Raw genomic sequence first — 21438 nt, 5'->3', positions numbered from 1 at the left:
TGTGCACGATGTCACATGTGTTCAGTGCACGCTGGGCCCCCTGAATCTTGGGGGCAACCTGGTGTCTCCGAATGGAAATCTGACTAGAGAACAGGATGTTGAACTAGATATTATTATTATTATTATTATTATTATTATTATTATTAATAATAATAAAAAAATAAAAATAAATTATTTATAGCCTGCCCTCCCTGGCCAGACCCGGGCTCAGGGCAGCTAACACCAATAATATTTCATTAAAAGGGGGAAAAAACAATTTAAAATACAGGTTAAAATGCAATTTGAAATGCATCCTCATTTTAAAAGTCAAAACATAAGGGGAGGGAAGCAGAAGGGTCAGGCTGAGTCCAAACCAAAGGCCAGGCGGAACAGCTCTGTCTTGCAGGCCCTGCAAAAAGATGTCAAGTCCCGCAGGGCCCTAGTCTCTTGTGACAGAGTGTTCCACCAGATCAGGGCCAGTACTGAAAAGGCCCTGGTCCTAGTTGAGACTAATCTAACCACCTTGCGACCTCCAAAATGTTGCCATTTGTGGACCTTAAGGTCCTCTGCGGGGCAGATCCGGAGATGGTATGGGCCTCCTTTGGCCTGATCCAGCTGTCCCTGGGCTCTCCCGATGTTCTCCTTTTGGGGAACCAACTCAGCCTCGGGAGTCCCTGAGGGTGTCAATGGCAACCTGCTTCTTCTGCAACTTTGCGGTTTCCAGATCCGGGTGCGAGTCATCGAAGGCCGGCAGCTTCCTGGAGTCAACATCAAGTCTGTGGTGAAGGTCACGGCCGCCGGGCAGACCAAGAGGACCAGGATCCGCAAAGGGAACTGTCCTGTCTTTGATGAGGTGAGGAGGTTGCACTCGGGTGCCACTTTTGGGGTTCCCTGGGGGCCATCTGGGTGGCCATTATGAGAACAGGAGGCCGGACTAAGTGGTTCCCAATTGTCTACTTAACAATGCTCTTCTGCTGCTCTTTTGAGGAGGCCAAAGAGGAAAAGGAGAGGCTCACTGAGTATTTCTGGGTGGGGGCAGGTGGAATATAGTTGGGTGCCATTTCATGGAATCACAGAACCATTGAGCAGGAAGATGTTGGGATGCGTCCAGGGAACGGGGGCAACTCGCAGGCCCCCAGCTGGCTCCAGCCCACCGGCCGGCAGCTGGGCAAACTCCATTCTCCCTTGGAACAGCATCAATCAGCGCCTCATAGCTTCAGACCTCTTTAGAAACTTGAGCACACTCTAATCAGCAGAGTGAATAACTCTTCACAACAGAAGTGGTGGACAGAGACATATGTTAGCATATTTACAGCATGTTATTCAGCATAGTTCAGGACAAAGAAAACATGTCTGCTCTCTTTCGTGTCCAAGCAAAAAGCAGCAAGCACAAAGCAAAACTACCGTATTTTTCACTCTATAAGACGCATCAGACCATAAGACGGACCTAGTTTTTGGAGGAGGAAAACAAGAAAAAAAATATTCTGAATCCCAGAAGCCAGGACAGCAAGAGGGATCGAAGAGCGGCGATCCCGCTGGCTGTCCTCGCTTATGTGTTAGCCGCGCGCAGCCTCTCCTGGGCAAGGGGAGCCTTCATCCCCTGCCTGGGAGAGGCTGCACGCGGCTAAGGCTCCCCCAAGAGCCGTGCTCCCTTTAAAGAGCTTGCGGAGCGTGTGTGCCAGGGCAGCCCTTCTCCCTCCTCGGGAAAAAGCCCCGAAGAGCCGCACACACGCTCCATGTGGCTCTTTAAAGGGAGAGCTGAGCAGACCCTCCCGCCTGCATTCGCTCCATAAGACGCACACACATTTCCCCTTACTTTTTAGGAGGAGAAAGGTGCGTCTTATAGAGCGAAAAATAAGGTAATGCACAAACGGAAGTTCCCAGCAAGCTGTGCTGGAATGTAAACAGACATGTGACATACAACAGCTCCACACATCTGTTTAGGTGGAACCGAACATCATAATCCTAACAGAAGGGACTCCAAGGGCCTTCTACTCCCTTCAGCACAGGAATCACAGCAAAAGAACCCCTGACCTCTGCTAAAAATCCTCCAGCAAAGTCCACCACCTTCGTAGGGAGTCCATTCTACCACCAAACAGCTCCGACCACCAGAAAGTTCTTCCTGAGGTTGAAATGGATTCTCCTTTCTTGTAACTTGAAGCCCTGAGTTCGAGTCCCACCCCCCAGAGCAGGAGAAAGCAAGCTTGCTGCATCCTCTATTACTTTTTGAAATACAGCAACCCTAGTTAATTCCATCTTTGAACTGTGTGATTACTGACTGGCATGTTCCTGGGACGCCCTTCGGAAGCTCAGCCTTGAGCATCTTTCAGAAGTGGCAGGTGGCCTTTAGATTTTGGGAGGAACAGGACAGAAGAAGATAAAATTGATTTTTGGGGGGGTTGAGGAGCTGTCTTTTGGTGGTCCTTCCAGGCAGGCTTCACTGTCGTCCATTGTGGTCTTGTGTGCAATGTCTTATGTGTGCATGGGTGCACCTATGGGTGATGGGTGCACCCATGTTTCTTTCTGTTCCCCACAGACTTTTTTCTTCAATGTCTTTGAATCCCCGATGGAGCTGTTCGATGAGCCCATATTCCTCACGGTAAGTGGGGGTCAGGGAGTGTCCACTTTGGGGACTGTTTCTAGGGATGGGGAGAAATAAGATTCAGTTCACATTAATAAATAATACTACACTTGGTCTTAGCCAAAAGGCTGAGAAGGGATAATAAATAACAAATAATAAATAATAAAGATAATAATTTAAAGGCAAACCAAGCTACTCCACACTTTCCAAAGCAGCCCTTTGAGGTTTGCATTTCTCTGAAGTTTGCAGCGCGATTCTTTAGCCAAATAAGATGCAGAGACATGACTAGGACACACTGTGCGCATAGATGCACGTCTTGGTGAAAACTACATACAAGAATGCATTATATTAGGGGAAATTGCTCTGTAAATAAACCCCTGGATGTTGAAGGCAAAATGGCACACAAGACTGTGAACACGAGGAGAAATTTGTAGTAAAATGTCAAAGAGTTTTTATGAGGACTTAAAAAAAAAAGCAAATTGATGTGGGAAACTGAGTTTAAAAAGGGGGAAAGGAGAAACTGAAATGGACCTACTATATTCTCCCATTTCTAACACCTTTTATTGGTCGCGTCACAAGTTCATTTGAGGTGATTTCATTCAGGAGGAGTTTATTTTTATAAATATATTTCTATACCACTATACTGTATCCTAAAATCAAAAATCAAAGCAGTTTACAGTATGCCCGATTACTCAGTATTGCTCTTGGAGAAAAACCTCTTGGATGGATCTCCTGTTCGATACCACCAACTATGTCGTCTAAAGACTATTTGAGGATTCACTGAATATTCACCATTAAAATCTGCAGAGCAGAAATTTTGTGGGATGGCTTCATTCTGATTGATGCAGCTGCTGAGCGTGAGCACTGCGTGTTGGGTTCTGTAGTCTTGCAATATTCTTCACTTAACGGATGGTTGAGTCGCTGCCTTGTCTTCATTTCCTGAGCTTCTGATTTCTAGGTTCAGGCTTTGAATCAGCGAGAGGGATCCCCTGGGCTTAGGACTGTGCCTTGCATATTGGGATTTGTAGTCCCTTTGTGTCCTGAGACGCCCTTGGATTCGCCATGCTGAGCTTGGTGTCACAGTCCAGGAAGAGGCACCACTTTGCAGCCGCTTTGCCTGGTGCCAGATTGCAGGCCATGCCTGCAGCCAAACAAAATGCCACTAGGAAGAGCAGAGGAGGCAGGTGGTGGCCTCTGGTCGGCCAGGAGGCTCCATTTATGGCCCAGAGAAGCTTGCAGATCCATGTCCCCTGCAAGATGCAAACTAACAGAAGGTTCTTCCTGTGTATCGAGCTCTTTGGAGCTTCTCTGACATTCCTCCTTCCTCCTCTCTAGGTCGTTGACTCTCGCTCTCTCCGGACGGATTCTGTCCTTGGAGAATTCCGGGTAAGGGCTACCTTCCATTTCACTTCTATGTGTTTAGGAAACCCGTCCTTTTTGCGTTCCTTCTATACGATGCCTGGCTGAGGACACAAATGCATGCAAGACCTTTGGGCTCGGTCTCCTTGCTGGCCCTTATCTGCATGCTTGGCTCCTGGCCTCTTCCTTGGGGTAGCTTTTCCTCTGGGAAGGGCTTCTGAAAGGGAGACTGGACCCTCCAACTGCCCCTATTTTCCAGGGACGTCCATGATTTAGAGAAGCCGTCCCAGTTTCTGATTTCATCCCTAAATGTCCCACATTTCCTTAGGGCATACCTAATTTCACTGGAAATTTTTTGGAGGGTATGGAATACGACATCCTTATTTTCATTGAATAAATATTGGGATGTCCCCCCAGAGTGGTGCATGCTCTGGTTATCTCCCGCTTGGACTACTGCAATGCGCTGTATGTGGGGCTACCTTTGAAGGTGAAACGGAAACTACAACTAATCCAGAATGTGGCAGCCAGACTGGTGACTGGGAGCGGCCGCTGAGACTACATAACACTGATCCTGAAAGACCTACATTGGCTCCCAGTATGTTTCCGAGCACAATTCAAAGTGTTGGTGCTGACCTTTAAACCCTAAACGGCCTTGGCGCAGTAGACCTGAAGGAGTGTCTCCACCCCCATCATTCAGCGCGGACTCTGAGGTCCAGCTCCAAGGGCCTTCTGGCGGTTCCCTCACTGTGAGAAGCCAAGTTACAGGGAACCAGGCAGAGGGCCTTCTTGGTGGTGGTGCCCACCCTGTGGAATGCCCTCCCATCAGATGTCAAGGAGATAAACAACCACCTGACATTTAGAAGACATCTGAAGGCAGTCCTGTTCAGGGTAGTTTTTAATGTGTGACATTTTAATGTATTTTTCATCTTTGTTGGAAGCTGCCCAGAGTGGCTGGGGAAACCCAGTCAGATGGGTGGGGTATAAACAGCAAAATTAACACGATGGAACGGGACGTCCCTGTTTTCATGGGAGAAATGTTGGATGATATGGGAGACACACTAGCTGTGCTTAGCCCCCATATGGCCACTTCCTACAGAAACCTGGTAGAAAAGTGGGTTGGGGGGGTCTTTCAACGAGGTGGGGGCCGCACACATTGGCCAGACTGGGGAGCAAGCAAAGGGTTTCCTCTCTCCCCGATTCAGGATTTCCAATGGGTTGAAGGGGGTTGGACTAGATGACCCTTTTTTGTCCCTTCCAATTCCCCAACGCTATGATTCTCTGTGCTTGTGTTTTGCAGGTGGATGTTGGGACAATTTATGCCGAATCCAGTGAGTGGAATTTGCTTCTCGATTGCCTCTTGACTTCGTTTTAGCAAGGAATTGGTTTGTTTAGCATAGATAAATGAGTTTAGCGGGGAGGGAATGTGCTCTGCCACTTCCGAGATGTCGAAACTATTTTATCCAGAGGACTGAATGATTTTCTTTATTAAACTAGGGGTGGAAGGAGAAGAAAGTTTGGCAAGAGGGAAACGTAGAGCTTGTGTGTCCATAGCTCAGTTGGTCCCAAGTTCTTAAGGGCTTTATATATGAGCTCGCTGAACGTGGCCCAGAATCAATCAGCAATGGCATCTCCTCCTACTTCCTGGGTGCCAATTCGATATTTGCACTTCTCTTCCTGCTGCAGGACACGCCTTCCTCCGAAAGTGGCTCCTCCTTTCCGATCCAGAGGATTTTTCGGCCGGGGCTAAAGGCTACCTGAAGGTCAGCTTGTATGTCCTGGGCCCTGGCGACGAAGCACCTGTGAGTATTTCTTAAATTTAACAGAAAGGAGGTTTGGTTGTGATGCCTTCTCATCTCCAGAAGGGGTGGAAATTTATTGGGGGGATCTTACATGCTGGGCCCCAAATCCTTTGGAGAGAAACTCCATCATTGCAGGATCCATGCCTTTTCTTTTCTTTTTAATACAGTTTTTTATTTATGTTCATGGTACAGAAGATTAATGTTGAGAAAACAATTATTACAACAGTAAACAACAAGTACAGTCATACCTTGGGTTGAAGTAGCTTCAAGTTAAGTATTTTTGGGGTGTGCTCTGCAGCGACCCAGAAGTAACGGAGTGTGTTACTTCCGGGTTTCACCGCTTGTGCATGCGCAGATGCTCAAAATGACGTCATGCGCATGTGCGGAAGCAGCGAAACGCGACCAGAGCAGACGCGCAGTCACATGTTACGTTTACTTCAGGATGTGAACGGGGCTCCGGAACGGATCCCGTTCGTATCCAGAGGTACCACTGTAACTTGTCCCCACTGATGAAATTGCAGACTTTTATCACTCCGTGTGTTAAAGTTTCATTTGCTTGCTCTAAGAGATCCTGCCCCGTTTTTCCAGGAGTACTGTGTGGGTTCCTGCTGCAGCCTGAACAATTTATGTATTCAATAAACCGTTGCTATATATTATAAAAGGAATATATAGTATATTGCTGCTCTCACCTGGCATGTTAGTTTCTCAGTCAATGCTATTGACCACACTCTGTTGTACCAAGAATCAACATTCAGCCCAGAATCCGCACACTGTCCTTAAGCCCTGTGCTGTTTTGATTGATTTTTATCACCTGCATTCCAAAAAACATTGTTTTAATGATTATTCCAGTTTAATGGCCTCTTACTGGCTATCCTGCATGCGTTTTTAGCTTTTTATATTTCATGTACCTGCATTGTTTAAACGTGTTGAAAGCCACTTTGGGCCCCAGCTTGGGAAAAAGGCAACAGATGAACAACCATTAGTCTCGACTAAACTAGACCAGGGTGCATAAAAAATGCTTTAGAAAAATATGTTTTGAAAAACAGATTGGAATTGCCATCATCTTGCCATTGCCATCTAGTGTCCCATTTGTAGAATGCATTTAAAATACCCTTGAAACATTTTATTTGCATTGTTTTATAAGAGTCCTAGAACTCATAGAACAGTGCCTGGAATCAAGGTGCCCAGGACTCTGAAGTTCAACAGGTGCAGTTTTCCTTGCAAGCTCCAAGGGTGAATTCCTATTCCTCTCCTTTTATCCTCCCCTCCCCCCCCCCACTGCTTGTTCTGCAGGTAGAGAGGAAGGAAACGGCCGAAGAGAAGGAGGACATCGAAGGAAACGTCCTCAGGGCAACGGGGGTCTCTCTGAGAGGGGCCCATTTCTCCCTCAAAGTGTACCGAGCGGAGGACCTGCCTCAGAGTGAGCGGGGCTGGGGGCTGGGGGGGAACGCAGTTGCAGAAAGAGCGCGGGGGGAGGAGCAAAGGGGAGAGCCAGCCACAGAGGGAGGCCTTGGCTGTGCTCCCAAGGGAAACAGTAGGACAACGCTGAGAATATCCCTGGATGAGCAGGCAGCAAGAATTATTGGGCAATTAGGTGGTGGTTGTTTTTATTTTGATGATGTATTTTGTGCTTTTGTATTCTGATTTTATTCTCTGAACTGCCTTGGATAAAGGGCAGTATAGAAATCCAGTAAATGAATGAAATGAAATGAAATGAAATGAAATGAAATGAAATGAAATGAATAGAATAGAATAGAATAGAATAGAATAGAATAGAATAGAATAGAATAGAATTATCAAGAGCTCCTGGGCTGGCGCTCACCTTTAAAATGCTATTAAAAATATTGTTCCCAAATGTCGAGACAGAAAGAGACCCCTTTGCTTTCTCTCTTTTGCTTCCTTTCCACAAAGTTTCCCTCGTTTCTGGAAAGGGGTCGCTCTGCAGCAGCCCCTGATGTCACATATTATCAAGACATGATTAATGTTTAAAAAAGAACGGCACATGGCTCTGTTCCGTTGAGCTTCCGTCAAGGCTGTGAACGGTGGCACTGTTGTGGCGTCCAGTCCGCTTCCACTGCACCCTTCTGCTTCTCCCGGCTACATCAGAGTATCTTGAACAGCATTGTATCTGTATGGAAGAAATCTCAGCCATGCAGTAAAACTCTCGTACAACAGCTTCTTCTATTCTACGAAGCTTTATTGTACAGCAGCAAAACCAACAATTCAGCCAGGAGAGAGCAAAGACATGATGCTTCTCCTGTCACAGCCAAAACAGAAAGTAAAAGAGCCAGCGTGGTGTAGTGGTTAAGAGCAGTGGACTCGTAATCTGGTGAACCGGGTTCGCGTCTCCGCTCCTCCACATGCAGCTGCTGGGTGACCTTGGGCTACTCACATTTCTCTGAAGTCTCAGCCCCACTCACCTCACAGAGTGTTTGTTGTGGGGGAGGAAGGGAAAGGAGATTGTTAGCCGCTTTGAGACTCCTTCAGGTAGTGATAAAGCGGGATATCAAATCCAAACTCTTCTTCTTCTTCTAAAAGCGCTCACATAACAAAGTACAAAACCCCGTATGCGAACACCCTCCCGGTGACAGGACGTCATTTCCCTTGAGCTGTTAACTCTGTAAGCTCTGGGTATCCTCACAGGCTCTCTGGTTATCGGGACCATTCCTGAACTTTTTTTTAGCGTTAAAAAATGTGTGTGTAGATCTGCCCTGTTTGCTTAAAAAGAGCAGGTGATGACATTTTGAGATGGGCGGTTGGCTGCTTGCCTAAAAATGAGACGTGCTTAAGCACTGAGAATAATAATAATACTAGTAACAACAACAACAACAACAACAACAACAACAACAACAACAACAACAACAACAACAACAAAATGACTCGGTTAAACTGGCTGCACTGCCTTCCTCCCACTGCTCCTGCCTCAGTTTCTCTTTCTTTCCAGTGGACGATGCCGTCCTGGACAGCGTCAAGCAGATCTTTGGCTTCGACAGCAGCAAGAAGAACTTGGTGGATCCTTTTGTGGAAGTGAACTTTGCCGGGAAAATGGTGAGTTGGCTCTGCTCCCTGAGTGGGGCACACAAAAGACCCCCGGGTCTCCGAAAGCCAAAAGTTGGGTTCTGGGTGTGAACCTGGGCATTACAATGGATTTGTCGGCTGTCTGGCCTCTGCTGTGCCCTTATAGTGGGTCTGAGAAGCATAGCAGAACACATAATTGCATGGCATCGCCCCTTCTTGCACCCAGACCTTCCCCATAGCACATAAATGGGTCAAAAGCAGCCTTCACAAGCAGGCTTGAGCCGGCTCCCTCCATGCGTGTGTTCAGAGCAGTACCGTATTTTTCCGTGTATAAGACGGCCCCTATTACTTGGAACCCAAAATGAAGAAATCGGGTCCAAACCCCCACCCAAGCTGCGCACGCCAGAACCAGAACCCAAACCCGAGTCCAGGCCACCCTCACCAGAGCCCCAACCCCTGTGCATTCACCACCCGTGTATAAGACGACCCCCCAATTTTTGACTATTTTTTTCTTAGCAAAAAACATCGCCTTACATGGAAAAATACGGAATATAAAAGGGGTTTTTCGTGTGGCCTCCTTACCCAGGGCTCCCTCTCTGAGTCCCCCTCCCCACATTTAACCCTGATATTCTGCCTGGGGTGGGGTGGGGGTGAGGATCACGATCCGGCGTTGTTTTGGGATGATGCGCAGGGAAGCCGCCTTTTTCCTGACCCCTGAACTCTTGTCTCCCTCCGGCAGTTGTGCAGCAAGATAGTGGAGAGGAATGCCAACCCCCAGTGGAACCAGACCATCACTCTGCCGGCCATGGTGAGTGCCAACAATGTCTAGGCAACACAATGACCATATGCATACGCAGTAGACAATCTTTATAGAGTTCCTTCAAATCATAAAAAGTTCAAAATGAAATCTTTAGTCTCAAAGTCTCTGGAAATCTTTAATTGAAGCTACGTACCAGACTTTGTATGGTTTAATACAAGCTGTGAAGCTTTGTGTATTCAACAATGATGTCCAACACTGATTCCGGATATTGACTACTGTTTCGTAGAATTCTTTGTCAGTGTGGTGGGAGGATATAGACTGCTTCATAAACTGAAAATAAAATTTACCTGCATGACATATCACTTTACAAAAATTATAAACTATAATACAAACAGCAATGAAGGAGAGTACATACCCCATCTTATTTCAAATGAATGTATATAAATGAAAATATCAAATGCTGTGGAACAGCGCTCATGTAATAATGTAGTCACTGCTACTAACAATTTTTTTGAGAAACATATAAAGCCAACTCCAGTCGATGCTGATAACAAGGAGGCTGAGTTTAAAGGTACAGTGCACAGTAACAATACAAATACAAGGAGATTGGGATTACAAAGAAAATACAAATAATCAAATGAAACAATTAAGGTCTAACTCAAAGTTGAGACCCCTTGGATAAATGGTTTTAAACATGAAAATAAACCGTGTTTCTTGCTGCCGTAACTGTCGCTCATCATCTTTTCTGATGCTAATTGCCTTCTGATTCACCAATAAATCTGTAAATAATAGATCCGTATCTGAATGATTATGAGAAACAAAGTATTCTACCAGAGGTGCCTCCAAATTAGCATTATGAATACGTGATCGGTGTTCACCAATCCGAATCCCCGCAGCTCAAGTGGTAGAGCCTACATACAACAAATTGCAAGGACATCGAATCAGGTCGACTACGTCCTTGGCTTGACAGCCCATTGTTGACGTTCTCTTTGCAACACAGGGGTTTGTTTGGCCATGGTGAGTGAGCAGCCAGAGGGCCTGCACTCCGGGCATGATCCTGCGTCCTGCTGAGCTGCCCTCCTTGACCTCCCATCTCATCTTGTGTTTCCCTCCGTAGTTTCCATCCATGTGTGAGAGGATGAGGATCCGGGTGGTGGACTGGTGAGTCAAGCAGGAGTTGGGCTCTCCTTGGCACTCGCTCTGCTCCCCTAAGGCACAAGGCAGGGAAGGGAAACTTTTCAGTGCTACATGGGAGCAAATGGCAATCCGGAGGAAATCTGAATTATCGTTTTTTTTTACTCCGATTGAGTGCTAAAGAGCAGTTTCCCCCAGGAGAAGCAGCAGGACAAGACTCCCTCCCCCCCTCTCTGTGTGTCATAGAATCATAGAATTGTAGAGTTGGAAGGGACCCCATGTGTCATCTAGTCCACCCCCTGCAAAGGTACGAGGAATCTTCTTGCAGAAGGAGCCCCCATGGGTCTGTCAGTACGCCTTTCAACCGATGTGCAGTGACTGAGCTCAATAACTGGTTCTGCCCCGGACTGGGCTAGGCGACTGGAGCACTTTCAGAGACCTTCCAATCCTGGAAAACAGGTCCCAGTGCACTGGACCCACAACTGTGCATTGTGAGCACCAGACTCTGCAGAGTATAAATAACGCGGAAGCTAGCTGTGAAGCTTAACTCCTTTTATTTCTAATAGCTACTACAGACTAAAGAACTACTGGCTTGTATGGGTGTTACAGCTCCTATTCAGCCATCTAGTCACTACATAGATAAGACTCTCTCCACACACACACACACAGGCAGTCAGTCAGGAGTGGGGGAAAAGAAGAGTAGTTTCTGCCCCCTCCTTTCTCAAAACATCAGATCAGGAGATTCTTGCAATGGGAGGGGTGAGAATATCAACAGGGTCATCAAGTCCAACCTCCTCCAAAATGACAAGGGATCTTGTTTTAGAAGGTGCCCCAGCAAGGAGGAAGCTCTGGGTTTCAGCAGAAGGAACCCCATGGGTTGTGGGAATGTTCAGGGTGGCAGGAGAGGATATATTGTTTATTAATATCCTTCCTAACTTGCGCTCGCAAGTTTCTTTATGTAGCAGAGTTACATTCCCCTTTCTTACACGCACAGCAGATAGCTGATTACAGGCTCGTGTGAGCCTCTCACTATTATATGATTCAGTCTGTCTCAGACTGAATTGTAAATCCCCTTTAATCCGCCTTAAAAGAATAAAGACGCCATAATCTTATTTAAAGTCAATGAAAGAAGTTTACTCACATCAGTTCAGTTCACAGTTGGATTCCTAAAGGCAGACGTAGTTACAAATATGTACATGTGGATCTACCCCATACGGGGGAAGAATCCCAGTGCTTCTGCACGTTGAGAGCTAGCAGAGCATTCCTAGCTAAAAAGCTGGTCCAATGAAGAAGGAAGTGAAAAGAGAGAGGTATGCTTCATAACTCGTGCAAGGGAAGGGTGCTCCAGCCAGGAGGAACAGGGAGTTTCGACTGGCTGGACTAACATCTATGTCCATTCTAGGAAAACAAGGAATGTTGTATTTGACTGCTCCCAGTGGATTACATCCCACATGGCTAATCTAATCCACCCCCTGCAAAGGTATGAGGGATCTTCTTTAAGAAGGTGCCCCAGCAAGGAGGAAGCTCCGAGTTTTAGCAGAAGAAAACGAAAACTGTCTACAAAGTCCAAATCTAAGACGCTGAAATAAAAACAGCCCTTCTTTTTCCAGGGACCGGGTCACTCACAACGACATCATTGGCACGATCCATCTCTGCATGTCCAAGATCTCAGCTCCTGGAGGGGAACTGGAAGGTATTCAACTGCTCTCCGTAGCGTCCGACCTGCTCCTGGGAGTTGGGGGGGGAAGGGTTAAGGAGCTGGCAGGAGGGGGCCTTTCAGCTCCTGGGTCTGAACTGGAGTCTGAACTGCAAGCTCTCCTGGCGGTCAGAGAGCATCACTTCCAAAGTGAAGAGGGAGGGACTTCTTTAGCCCACCCAGGCTGAGGATCAGACCAAGAATAGAGGCTGTATTCTGCTTTCACCAGCCTTCCCATTGCACCTGTTGCGTGTCGAGACCCCGTAGCCACCCCCTCGTTGGAAATAACTCACACAAGGACACGGATATTAGGTTTATGTTATTGGGCAAATTTTGGCCACAACTTTATTGAAATTACAGAATGTGAGCGGTATTGGCTTAGGCATTGATTGGATCCGACTATATCTGACTCCTGCAGTAAGTCCGTTAAGGGTAAGCCACCGGTAGGGGGAGCCCTGTCGATGCATACCAACTCAAGCTCCCCCTGGTGTTCCCATTGGGGTCATGTCATGGCCCTAGCCCCCGACTGGGCTTCGGACAAGATCTACACCCCCGGATTCCTTTAACGGAATAGCCTTAAGCATGGAGGCGCAGGTGATGGCCACACCTCCCCTCCCACACACAAGGTCAAACAATGCCTAACCGTAACCCTAACAAAGTTGTGACAATTGCTACAAGGTAGGCGAAAACCAAATGGCCAGTGCCAATTTGCCAAGTGGAAAAATTCCCACCAGGCCCCTCAGACAACCAAGGCGACCAACCAAAGTCCATAGCAAGCCCATTGCCTAACCTGCAAAATAGGGAGGGAGGGCGGGTGATTGAGGAAGAGAGCCAAAGAGGAAGTCCTCTGGCTCACTCCTCCGTTTAAACGGCCCCGGCCACGTCCCCCTGGCCAGCAGATTGGCTGGCCGAGCTCTGATGTGGCCGGGATCCCCCAGGCAACGGGGGACAAGGTTCCCTGCCCCCGGTGGGGAGTGGGTGGCCACGCGGTCCACCGCAACTCCTCCCTACTGGGACGTGGAGCGGATTTCTCATCCCGCACTGGTTTCTTGCTTGCAGAGTTTCCCCTTGTGCCAATTGCATTTACTGTGCATTTGGGACAATCCTGTCCTGGCATGTCCCAGGGCTTCTCCGCATTTACCTTTTGCCTCTTTTTCCAGGCACAGTCTGTGTCTGAGTGCTCTTTTTTCTTTTTTGCTTTGGCGATTTCCCTGCAAAAAGCCACTCTTTAAAGCTCAATGGGAGCAAACAGCTCTCTGCAGAAAACCCCATTTTTTCCTTCTTCTTTAAGCTTTGTTATTCATTGTCCATATATATATATATATATATATATGCAACACCTAGTCATCTTCACTATCATCAGTTCAGTAAAAATATCACAGAAGATGCATGCAATTTTAACTGTGCTTTCTACACGAACCAATGACTTCCCATCCTCTCCATGTTTCCTTTATATTAAACATCTTGCTTTGATTTGCCATTATTGATTTATAAAAATTCTCTTTTCTATTTCGATATCATTTCCCATCATATATATTATTTACAGAAATCATTCAAAGGCAACTAATGTGTTTAGGTTACAGCTATTTTTCAAATAATTTTTGAAATTGCCCCATTCTAGGATGAACTCTTGTCTGGGTTTATCTCTGATTCTTTCCAAAAGGGAGGATAATTCTGTCAATTTGAGTAACCATTCGACTCTGATAGGGAGTTTGTCACTTTTCCAATATGTTGCAAGGAGCATTCTCGCGGCCGAGGTTGCATATAAAAATAATTTTCTTATAGGCTTGGGGATGTCAGTGCTTGTAATACCCAGAAAAACGCTCCTGTTTTTTTTAGGGAAATTTAACTTTAACATTAGTTTTAGTTCTGAGTGTACACATACACACGTAAAACCCAAATTGACGTTTGCTCCAAAGAAGCACTTTGGAGGGTGGGGTTTTTTATGTGTGTGTGTGTGTGGGGGGGAGGATTTCGGACATGGAGCTTAAAAGAACGAGGCCACAGGTAATTGGGGAGGAGTCCCCAGTTAATATCTGGTGGCTTCTGCCCTGCTGTTCTTCCTCTCTTTGATTTCCTCCACCCCCAAATCACCCCCACCTCTCACCATGGCAGGAATAGGGAACCTCTGAGCTGTGGGCCAAAGATGTGGCCAGTTTGTAGGCACTGCCCCATAGCAGATCCGTGGCTCTTTGCAATCCTCAACAATCAATCCCAAACATCAATATTTGATGTTTTATTGTGTTTTTATATGTATTGGTAGTGGCTCAGAGTGGCTGGGGCTGGATCTACAAACACACAGAGAAAACACACACACTTTAATTAAGTCAGAAATTAGATCCTTACAACAAAAGAAAAAAAAAAACCCCTATGGAAAAGTGGTAATAAAAATGTCCTGCTCTCTGGCACCCTCTGGTGTTGCATGTTTATAGTACACTCAAATCGTGGTTTCTTTCCGAATGTAACTGAGTCCTGGGTCAACCCAGCCAGGTGGGTAGGGTAGAAATGATAAAATTATTATTATTATTAGTCAGCTTGTTGTTGGTGCTTGCCTAGACCAGTGTGCAGTGCTTGGAAGCATCAGGGTTCCAAAGCGCCTTGTTAGCTGGGATTCCTGCATTGGGTTGGCCTAGAAGACCCTTTGGGTCCCTTCTGTGCCCACCCTTAGAGACGTGGGGTTTAGGAGCCCCCAGACCCCATGCCTGGCTTTTTTAAAAACTCCTCTCCTCCTTTGCCCCTCTTTGGTTCACGAGTTCTGGTCTTACCACCTCCCCTTTCCTGAATCCTGGGTGCGGATTCTGTCCCCGAGACCTGGAGATCCTAACATTCTGGTTTCTCTCCCATTTCTTTGCACCTCAGAGGAGTTTCCTGTCCCTGTGAAGCCTTTCCAAGCTACCAACAGTATGTTCCTTTGCACGTGCGAACTTGGCTTCCCTTTCGCACTCGACACCAATACTCGTGCATGCTCAAAATCCGGACTTCTTCTTTTTAAAAATTGTGTGCAATTCTCTGTTTTGTTGCTGTTAGTAGTGTTAGCAGTGCATCTGGCTTTTTACTGTCCCGACTCCAACTGTAATGGCTGCTTTGTTTTGTTTTATTATTCATTTATCTATTTTGTAAAATTTATATGCCGCTTGATTGTTTTTAAAAAAGCAATTAGCCCAACAAAACCTGAAAAGTTTTAACTTATGGAATGAAAGTGTTTTTCTTAATTTTTCTTAGGTAGATCTGCACATAGGAAAAAAACGCTATAAATAAGTCATTAATTATATTGTTGTAATGAAAAGGGAGGGGACGCGGGTGGCGCTGTGGGCTAAACCACAGAGCCTAGGGCTTGCCGATCAGAAGGTCGGCGGTTCGAATCCCCGCAATGGGGTGAGCTCCCGTTGTTCGGTCCCTGCTTCTGCCAACCTAGCAGTTCAAAAGCACGTCAGAGTGCAAGTAGATAAATAGGCACCACTCCGGTGGGAAGGTAAACCCCGTTTCCGTGTGCTGCTCGGGTTCGCCAGAAGCGGCTTAGTCCTGCTGGCCACATGACCCGGAAGCTGTATGCTGGCTCCCTCGGCCAATAAAGCGAGATGAGCGCCACAACCCCAGAGTCGTCCGTGACTGGACCTAATGGTCAGGGGCCCCTTTACCTTTACCTTTAATGAAAGGGGGGGAAAACCCTATGGAAAAACATGTGTAAAAATTTCATGCTCTCTGGCGCCATCTGGTGTTGCATGTTTATAAACACATTCAAAATGCTGTTTTTGAACTGAGGTAGCTGAGTCCTTAGTGAAAATGCAGCTGTTTTATTGTTGTTGTTTCCCACCCCCCCTGCAAACCACTTTACAATCAAATGGCATGCAGATTTACTGAAACAAGTGAGCAAGCAAGCAAATAGACAAACAAATGAGTTTTACGGAAATTTGGTGTCCTGAGACATGGCCCCCATCACCCTAGCGGACCACCCCCTGTGTGTTTCTTTTGGGTGGGTGCTGGTGCTTTGCTTGCTTCGGCCCCCTTCCAGCTCACCGGTCAGTCCAGAAAAGTCCACATTTCTCAAGCCAGCGCTGCCACTGCTTCCTGTCTCACCCTCTCGGTCTCCCTGCAGTGGACGATGCGCTGGGTTTCCTGCCCACTTTTGGCCCCTGTTACGTCAACCTGTACGGCAGCCCCAGGGAGTTCACGGGATTTCCGGACCCCTACGAGGAGCTCAACCTGGGAAAGGTGAGGAAAGTCGGGAGAAGCGTCCAGGGCGCGACTGGACGCCATAAATGGAGATAAACGCTGCGGCGTAGACTCTGACATTTCCTCGCATGGAAAGAGGGATGTTCTCTTCCCCGTCCGCATCAATGTCGGAGCATCTTTTCCTGGTCAAGTACAAAAGTCAGCAGAGGGAACCCGGAAAACGGCAGGATTTTAAGCGCAGGAATCTTTGAATGTGGGTATTGCATTCAGGGAAGCCTGAGAGGAAAAGAAAACCCCAAATCAATAAATGCAAAAAATGCAAAAAAATACAACTCACTAGCAGGGATAACTGATGCAGTATAGAATAGCTAGCCTCAGGTTGCCATATTTCCAGAAGTGAAAATCTGGACACAAACAAACGGCTGAGAAAATTCCCAGAGTTTTTGAGTTCCTTTGTTAGAAAGACACCAAAGTTGCTGAGAAATAACCCGAGTTTTGTTGAGCATTTTAGGTTAGGTTGCTGAAGATCCAGGACAAGCCACCGCTTTTCGGAAGTCCCCCTGGATTTTCTGGTAATGTCCAGGAAAATCTGGACATATGGCAACCCACCATAGTTCTGTCCAGCCTCCACAGCTGGAGACAGCAATGCGTCATGGTGCTGGTAAGGTCAAGGTTGCAGGTTCGATCCCCTCATGGGGCAGACGCATAGTCCTGCACTGCAGGGGCTTGGTCTGGATGACCCTCAGGGTCCCTTCTGACTGGAAGCTTCCATGATTCGGACGGCCACTTTCTGGAAAACCCCTATTTTCATGGGAGAAATGATGGAGTTATCTGACCCCTGAGCCGTCTGAAGGCAGCCTTGTATAGGGAAGTTAATGTTGCATTATGTTTTTCTATATGTTGGAAGCTGCCCAGAGCGGCTGGGGCATCCCAATGAGATGGGGTGGGGGGTTAGAAATGGGGAAATTATCATGATGCAATGGGATGTCCCTCTTTCCATGGGAGAAATGTTGGAGGACTTGGCTAGATCTCTTCTCCTCCACCCTCCCCAGGGAGAAGGGGTGGCTTATCGCGGCCGGTTGCTGGTGGAGCTGGAGACCAAGTTGGTGGACCATGTGGAGCAGAAGGTCGGGGACATCCCTCCTGATGACATCTTGCTGGTGGAGGTAAGGCCCCCCCAGGACACCCCCTTCCCTTCCGGACACAAGGCCAGGTCCTCCCAGAGACATCACAGAGCTGCCATTCCCTGCTATCCACCTTGCAAACTGTTAAAGTTTGTGGGTCGTAACTCCTTTGACCCACGGAGTCTGCTGCAATGGCACTGCAATAAATCTGATTTATTGGCACTCCGACAAACTTCAGTGGCGCCCACGCACTTCCACACACTCGCGCGCTGCCACTCTTCTCAGTTGTCAGAGCTTAGCAGAGTTCACACGTAGCATAAAATGGCTTTGTCTGTGTCTGCGTGGTGTCTTCAATAACTCAGCTCGACACCAGTGCTTCTAATCTATAACTCTTTATTTAGAAAAATTCATAACAGAAAAGAAAAAACCTACAGTCTAGCTGCATGCTCGAAAAAAACTGAGGTTTTGGAGCTATTTTTAAGGGGAATCACCCCAAACAGGGGTTGCATTTTCCCAGACATTTTGACAATTTGCACCCAGGCGCTGCTTCTGGCAGCTAATTTCTGGATATGAAAAGTCTCGTGGCACCTAATAGACCAGCAGGTCGATTTGGAGGACAAGAGAGTTGCTTTTGCAAAAAAAGGAAAAGTGACTCCTAATTTTCATTTAATGATAATTAATAATAATCATATGATCCTTGCAGAGGCCTTCCAGCTCTCCATTTATTATTATTAGAAAACAAAAGTGCTTTTGTCTCTGCAGCGACTCTCTTCCTGCTTTCAGGACTAGCTGGCCCTGGGGGAGTTGGATTATTATTATTATTATTATTATTATTATTAGCATTTCCCCCAAGGAAAAGACAAGGTGGTGCCCATGTTTCTCCCCCCCCCCATGATCTCCTCAGCACAACAACCCTGCAAGAGAGGGTTAGGCTGAGGGGGAGGTAGTGGCCAGCCCCCCGAGTGGGAATTTGAACCCCGCTCTTCCGGGTTCCACGCCCAGCACTCTAACCACTGCAGCGCACTGCCACACCCCGATTTTTGGGTCTTACAAGAGTCTGGCGGGCCCGATCCATGCCGTCTGTCTCCTTCCTCTTCCCCGCATGGCAGAAGTACCTTCGCCGGAGGAAATACTCTCTCTTTGCCGCCTTCTATTCAGCCACCATGTTGCAGAATGTGGACGATGCCATCCAGTTTGAGGTCAGCGTGGGCAACTATGGCAACAAGTTTGACAGCACCTGCCTCCCTCTGGCCTCCACCACCCAGTACAGCCGGGCCGTGTTTGACGGTAAGGACGAAACAGAACAGACTAAAACAGATTAAAAACTCCTACAAACTTTCTAAGCGTCTGGCTTGTCTTGTCTAAGCAAGAAGGCTTTTAGCAGGTGCCAAAAAGCGGGCAGGGAAGGCGCTTGCGTGGGATCAAGTGGCCGGGAGTTCCAAAGTCAGGTCCTGCTGCAGGGAACGATCAGGTTTTATAGAATCGCTTTATAGAATCGCACAATTGTGCGGTCGGAAGGGTTCCCTGAGGGTCATCTAGTCCAACCCCCGGAATGCAGGCTCCACAGCTCAATGGGCCCGGAGAGGTGGCCACCCAACATTTCCAGCAAGGACGAAGAGTCCGCCACCTTCAAGGGAGGCCGCTCTGCTGTCAAACAGCGCCAGGGATTCTTTAGCTGTGATTAACCTGCGGAACTCCCCCCCACTGGAAGTGGACACCATCTCGGACGGCTTTAAAAGAGGATTGGGCAAATTCATGGAGAAGACGGCTATCGATGGCTCCTAGCCGAGATGGCTCTGCCCTGCCCTCCGCAGTCGGAGGCCTCAGTTGCTTCTGAATCCCAGTTTCTGGAAGCAGCAGGAGGGGGAGAGTCTTGCTCCTGTGTTCGAATTCCGCTTGCCGGTTTCCTGTTAGGATATCTGCTTGGCTCCTGGGAGAAGAGGAAGCTGCACCAGCAGACCCTCCAAGGGCCTCAGTTTTCCAGGGACAGTCCGGGATTTACAGATCTGATCCCAGAATGTCCTGCTTTTCCTTAGGACGTCCCTATTTTCATTGGAGAGATGCTGGAGGGGATATATAATATAATATAATATAATATAATATAATATAATATAATATAATATATAATATAATATAATATAATATAATATAATATAATATAATATAATATAATATAATATAATATAATAAATTTAAATATATTTTATATATAATTGTATTAACTTTTTATTATATTTCTTATTATATATTATATTTTAATATATGTTGGAAGCTGCCCAGAGTCAGATGGGCGGGGTAGCAAAATTATTATCACGGAAGAGGACATCCCTATTTTCACTGCAGAAATGTTGGAGGGTGTGGACTAGATGGGCCACTGGACTGATCTGGCAGCCTGATCTTATGTATTCCTGCATTTCCGCGGGTTAGACTAGATGACCCATGGGTACCCCTCTGAACTCTACACTGCTGCGATTTTCTATCAGAGTGCTGGCCTCAGCGGATGCTCAGCCTGAAAGCCAGATATATCTGTGTCTCTATCTCCTTGTCTCACTGGCTGGGGGCTATTGGGTGTTTTCCATCCCTGTAGGCTGTCAGTATTACTACCTGCCATGGGGCAACGTGAAGCCAGTCGTGGTCCTTTCCTCCTACTGGGAAGACATCAGCCACAGGACCGACGTGCAAAACCGCCTCGGTGGCGCCGCAGACCGGCTGGTGAGTGCCGTAAACATTTCCCATTAACACGCTCCCTCCTCCCGTTTTGGGGGGCCTTTCTCTGTCTTCACGGGAGACCAGTCGACTCGGCAACATCCCCCCTGGGCAGCCCAAAGTGGCCTAGCCCTGAGAAATCACTCTGCACTGGCTCAGGGGAGGGCTGCATGCTTGCCACAAGCAAACAGAGGCTGGGAGGCGCCTCTGGTTTCCTGCCTTAAATGCATTTCATAAAATGTATCTACTACTGGATGGTAGGGAAAAAACAATCTCTAAGTGATTTGCTAAAAAGGTATGGTAAAGGGATCCCTGACCATTAGGTCCAGTTGTGGCCGACTCTGGGGTTGCGGCGCTCATCTCACTTTATTGGCCGATGGAGCCGGCGTACAGCTTCCAGGTCATGTGGCCAGCATGACTAAGCCGCTTCTGGCGAACCAGAGCAGCGCACGGAAATGCCCTTTACCTTTCTGCCAGAGTGGTACCTATTTATCTACTTGCACTTTGATGTGCTTTCGAACTGCTAGGTGGGCAGGAGCAGGGACCGAACAACGGGAGCTCACCCCGTCACGCGGAATCGAACCGACGGCCTTCAGATCGGCAAGTCCTAGGCTCTGTGGTTTAACCCATAGTGCCACCCGCATCCCTCCAACATATATAAAAACATAATAAAACATTAAACATTTTAAAAACCCCACTTCCCTCTACAGGTTTGCCTTCAGGCGGCTCTGAGGTCAGAGAACTCTGTACTCTCCAACATTTCTCCCATGAAAACAGGGACATCCCATTCCATCATGATAATTTTACTTTTTATACCCCTCCCATCTGACTACATTGCCCCAGCCACGCTAGGCAGCTTCCGACATATAGAAAAACATAATAAAACATTAACTTCCCCATACAGGATTGACTTCAGACAGCTCTGGGGTCAGAGATCACCATGCCCTCCAACATTTTCCCCTTGAAAATAGGGACATCCTAAGTAAAAGGGATGCGGGTGGCGCTGTGGGTTAAACCACAGAGCCTAGGACTTGCTGATCAGAAGGTCTACAGTTCGAATCCCCATGACAGGGTGAGCTCCCGTTGCTTGGTCCCTGCTCCTGCCCACC

At 47.3% G+C, this 21438-nt stretch overlaps 1 protein-coding gene across 7 annotated transcripts in view; it reads left to right on the top strand.

The window, feature by feature from the left end:
- The window catches only part of DYSF (dysferlin), a 185343-nt gene that overhangs the window by 42339 nt on the left and 121566 nt on the right, over positions 1–21438 (top strand). For 4 of the 7 annotated variants that reach the window (XM_082236251.1, XM_082236250.1, XM_082236248.1 and 1 more), the window contains exons 7-20: positions 704–832; positions 2516–2578; positions 3896–3946; positions 5217–5247; positions 5603–5722; positions 7016–7138; positions 8663–8766; positions 9476–9544; positions 10614–10657; positions 12241–12323; positions 16423–16538; positions 17552–17665; positions 18733–18910; positions 20211–20335. In XM_082236251.1, the coding sequence (XP_082092377.1) occupies positions 704–832; positions 2516–2578; positions 3896–3946; positions 5217–5247; positions 5603–5722; positions 7016–7138; positions 8663–8766; positions 9476–9544; positions 10614–10657; positions 12241–12323; positions 16423–16538; positions 17552–17665; positions 18733–18910; positions 20211–20335 (1350 nt within the window). Of the gene's footprint in view, positions 1–703; positions 833–2515; positions 2579–3895; positions 3947–5216; positions 5248–5602; positions 5723–7015; positions 7139–8662; positions 8767–9475; positions 9545–10613; positions 10658–12240; positions 12324–15185; positions 15228–16422; positions 16539–17551; positions 17666–18732; positions 18911–20210; positions 20336–21438 lie in introns of all 7 variants that reach the window. The other 3 variants (XM_082236247.1, XM_082236246.1, XM_082236249.1) reach the window with 1 other exon arrangement.

The sequence above is a fragment of the Podarcis vaucheri genome (assembly GCF_965113315.1).
Source record: "Podarcis vaucheri genome assembly, chromosome: 9".
Classification (NCBI taxonomy): Eukaryota; Metazoa; Chordata; class Lepidosauria; order Squamata; family Lacertidae; genus Podarcis; species Podarcis vaucheri.
Note: the sequence above shows the minus strand (reverse complement) of the source record. Positions and strands in the feature narration are given on the sequence as shown.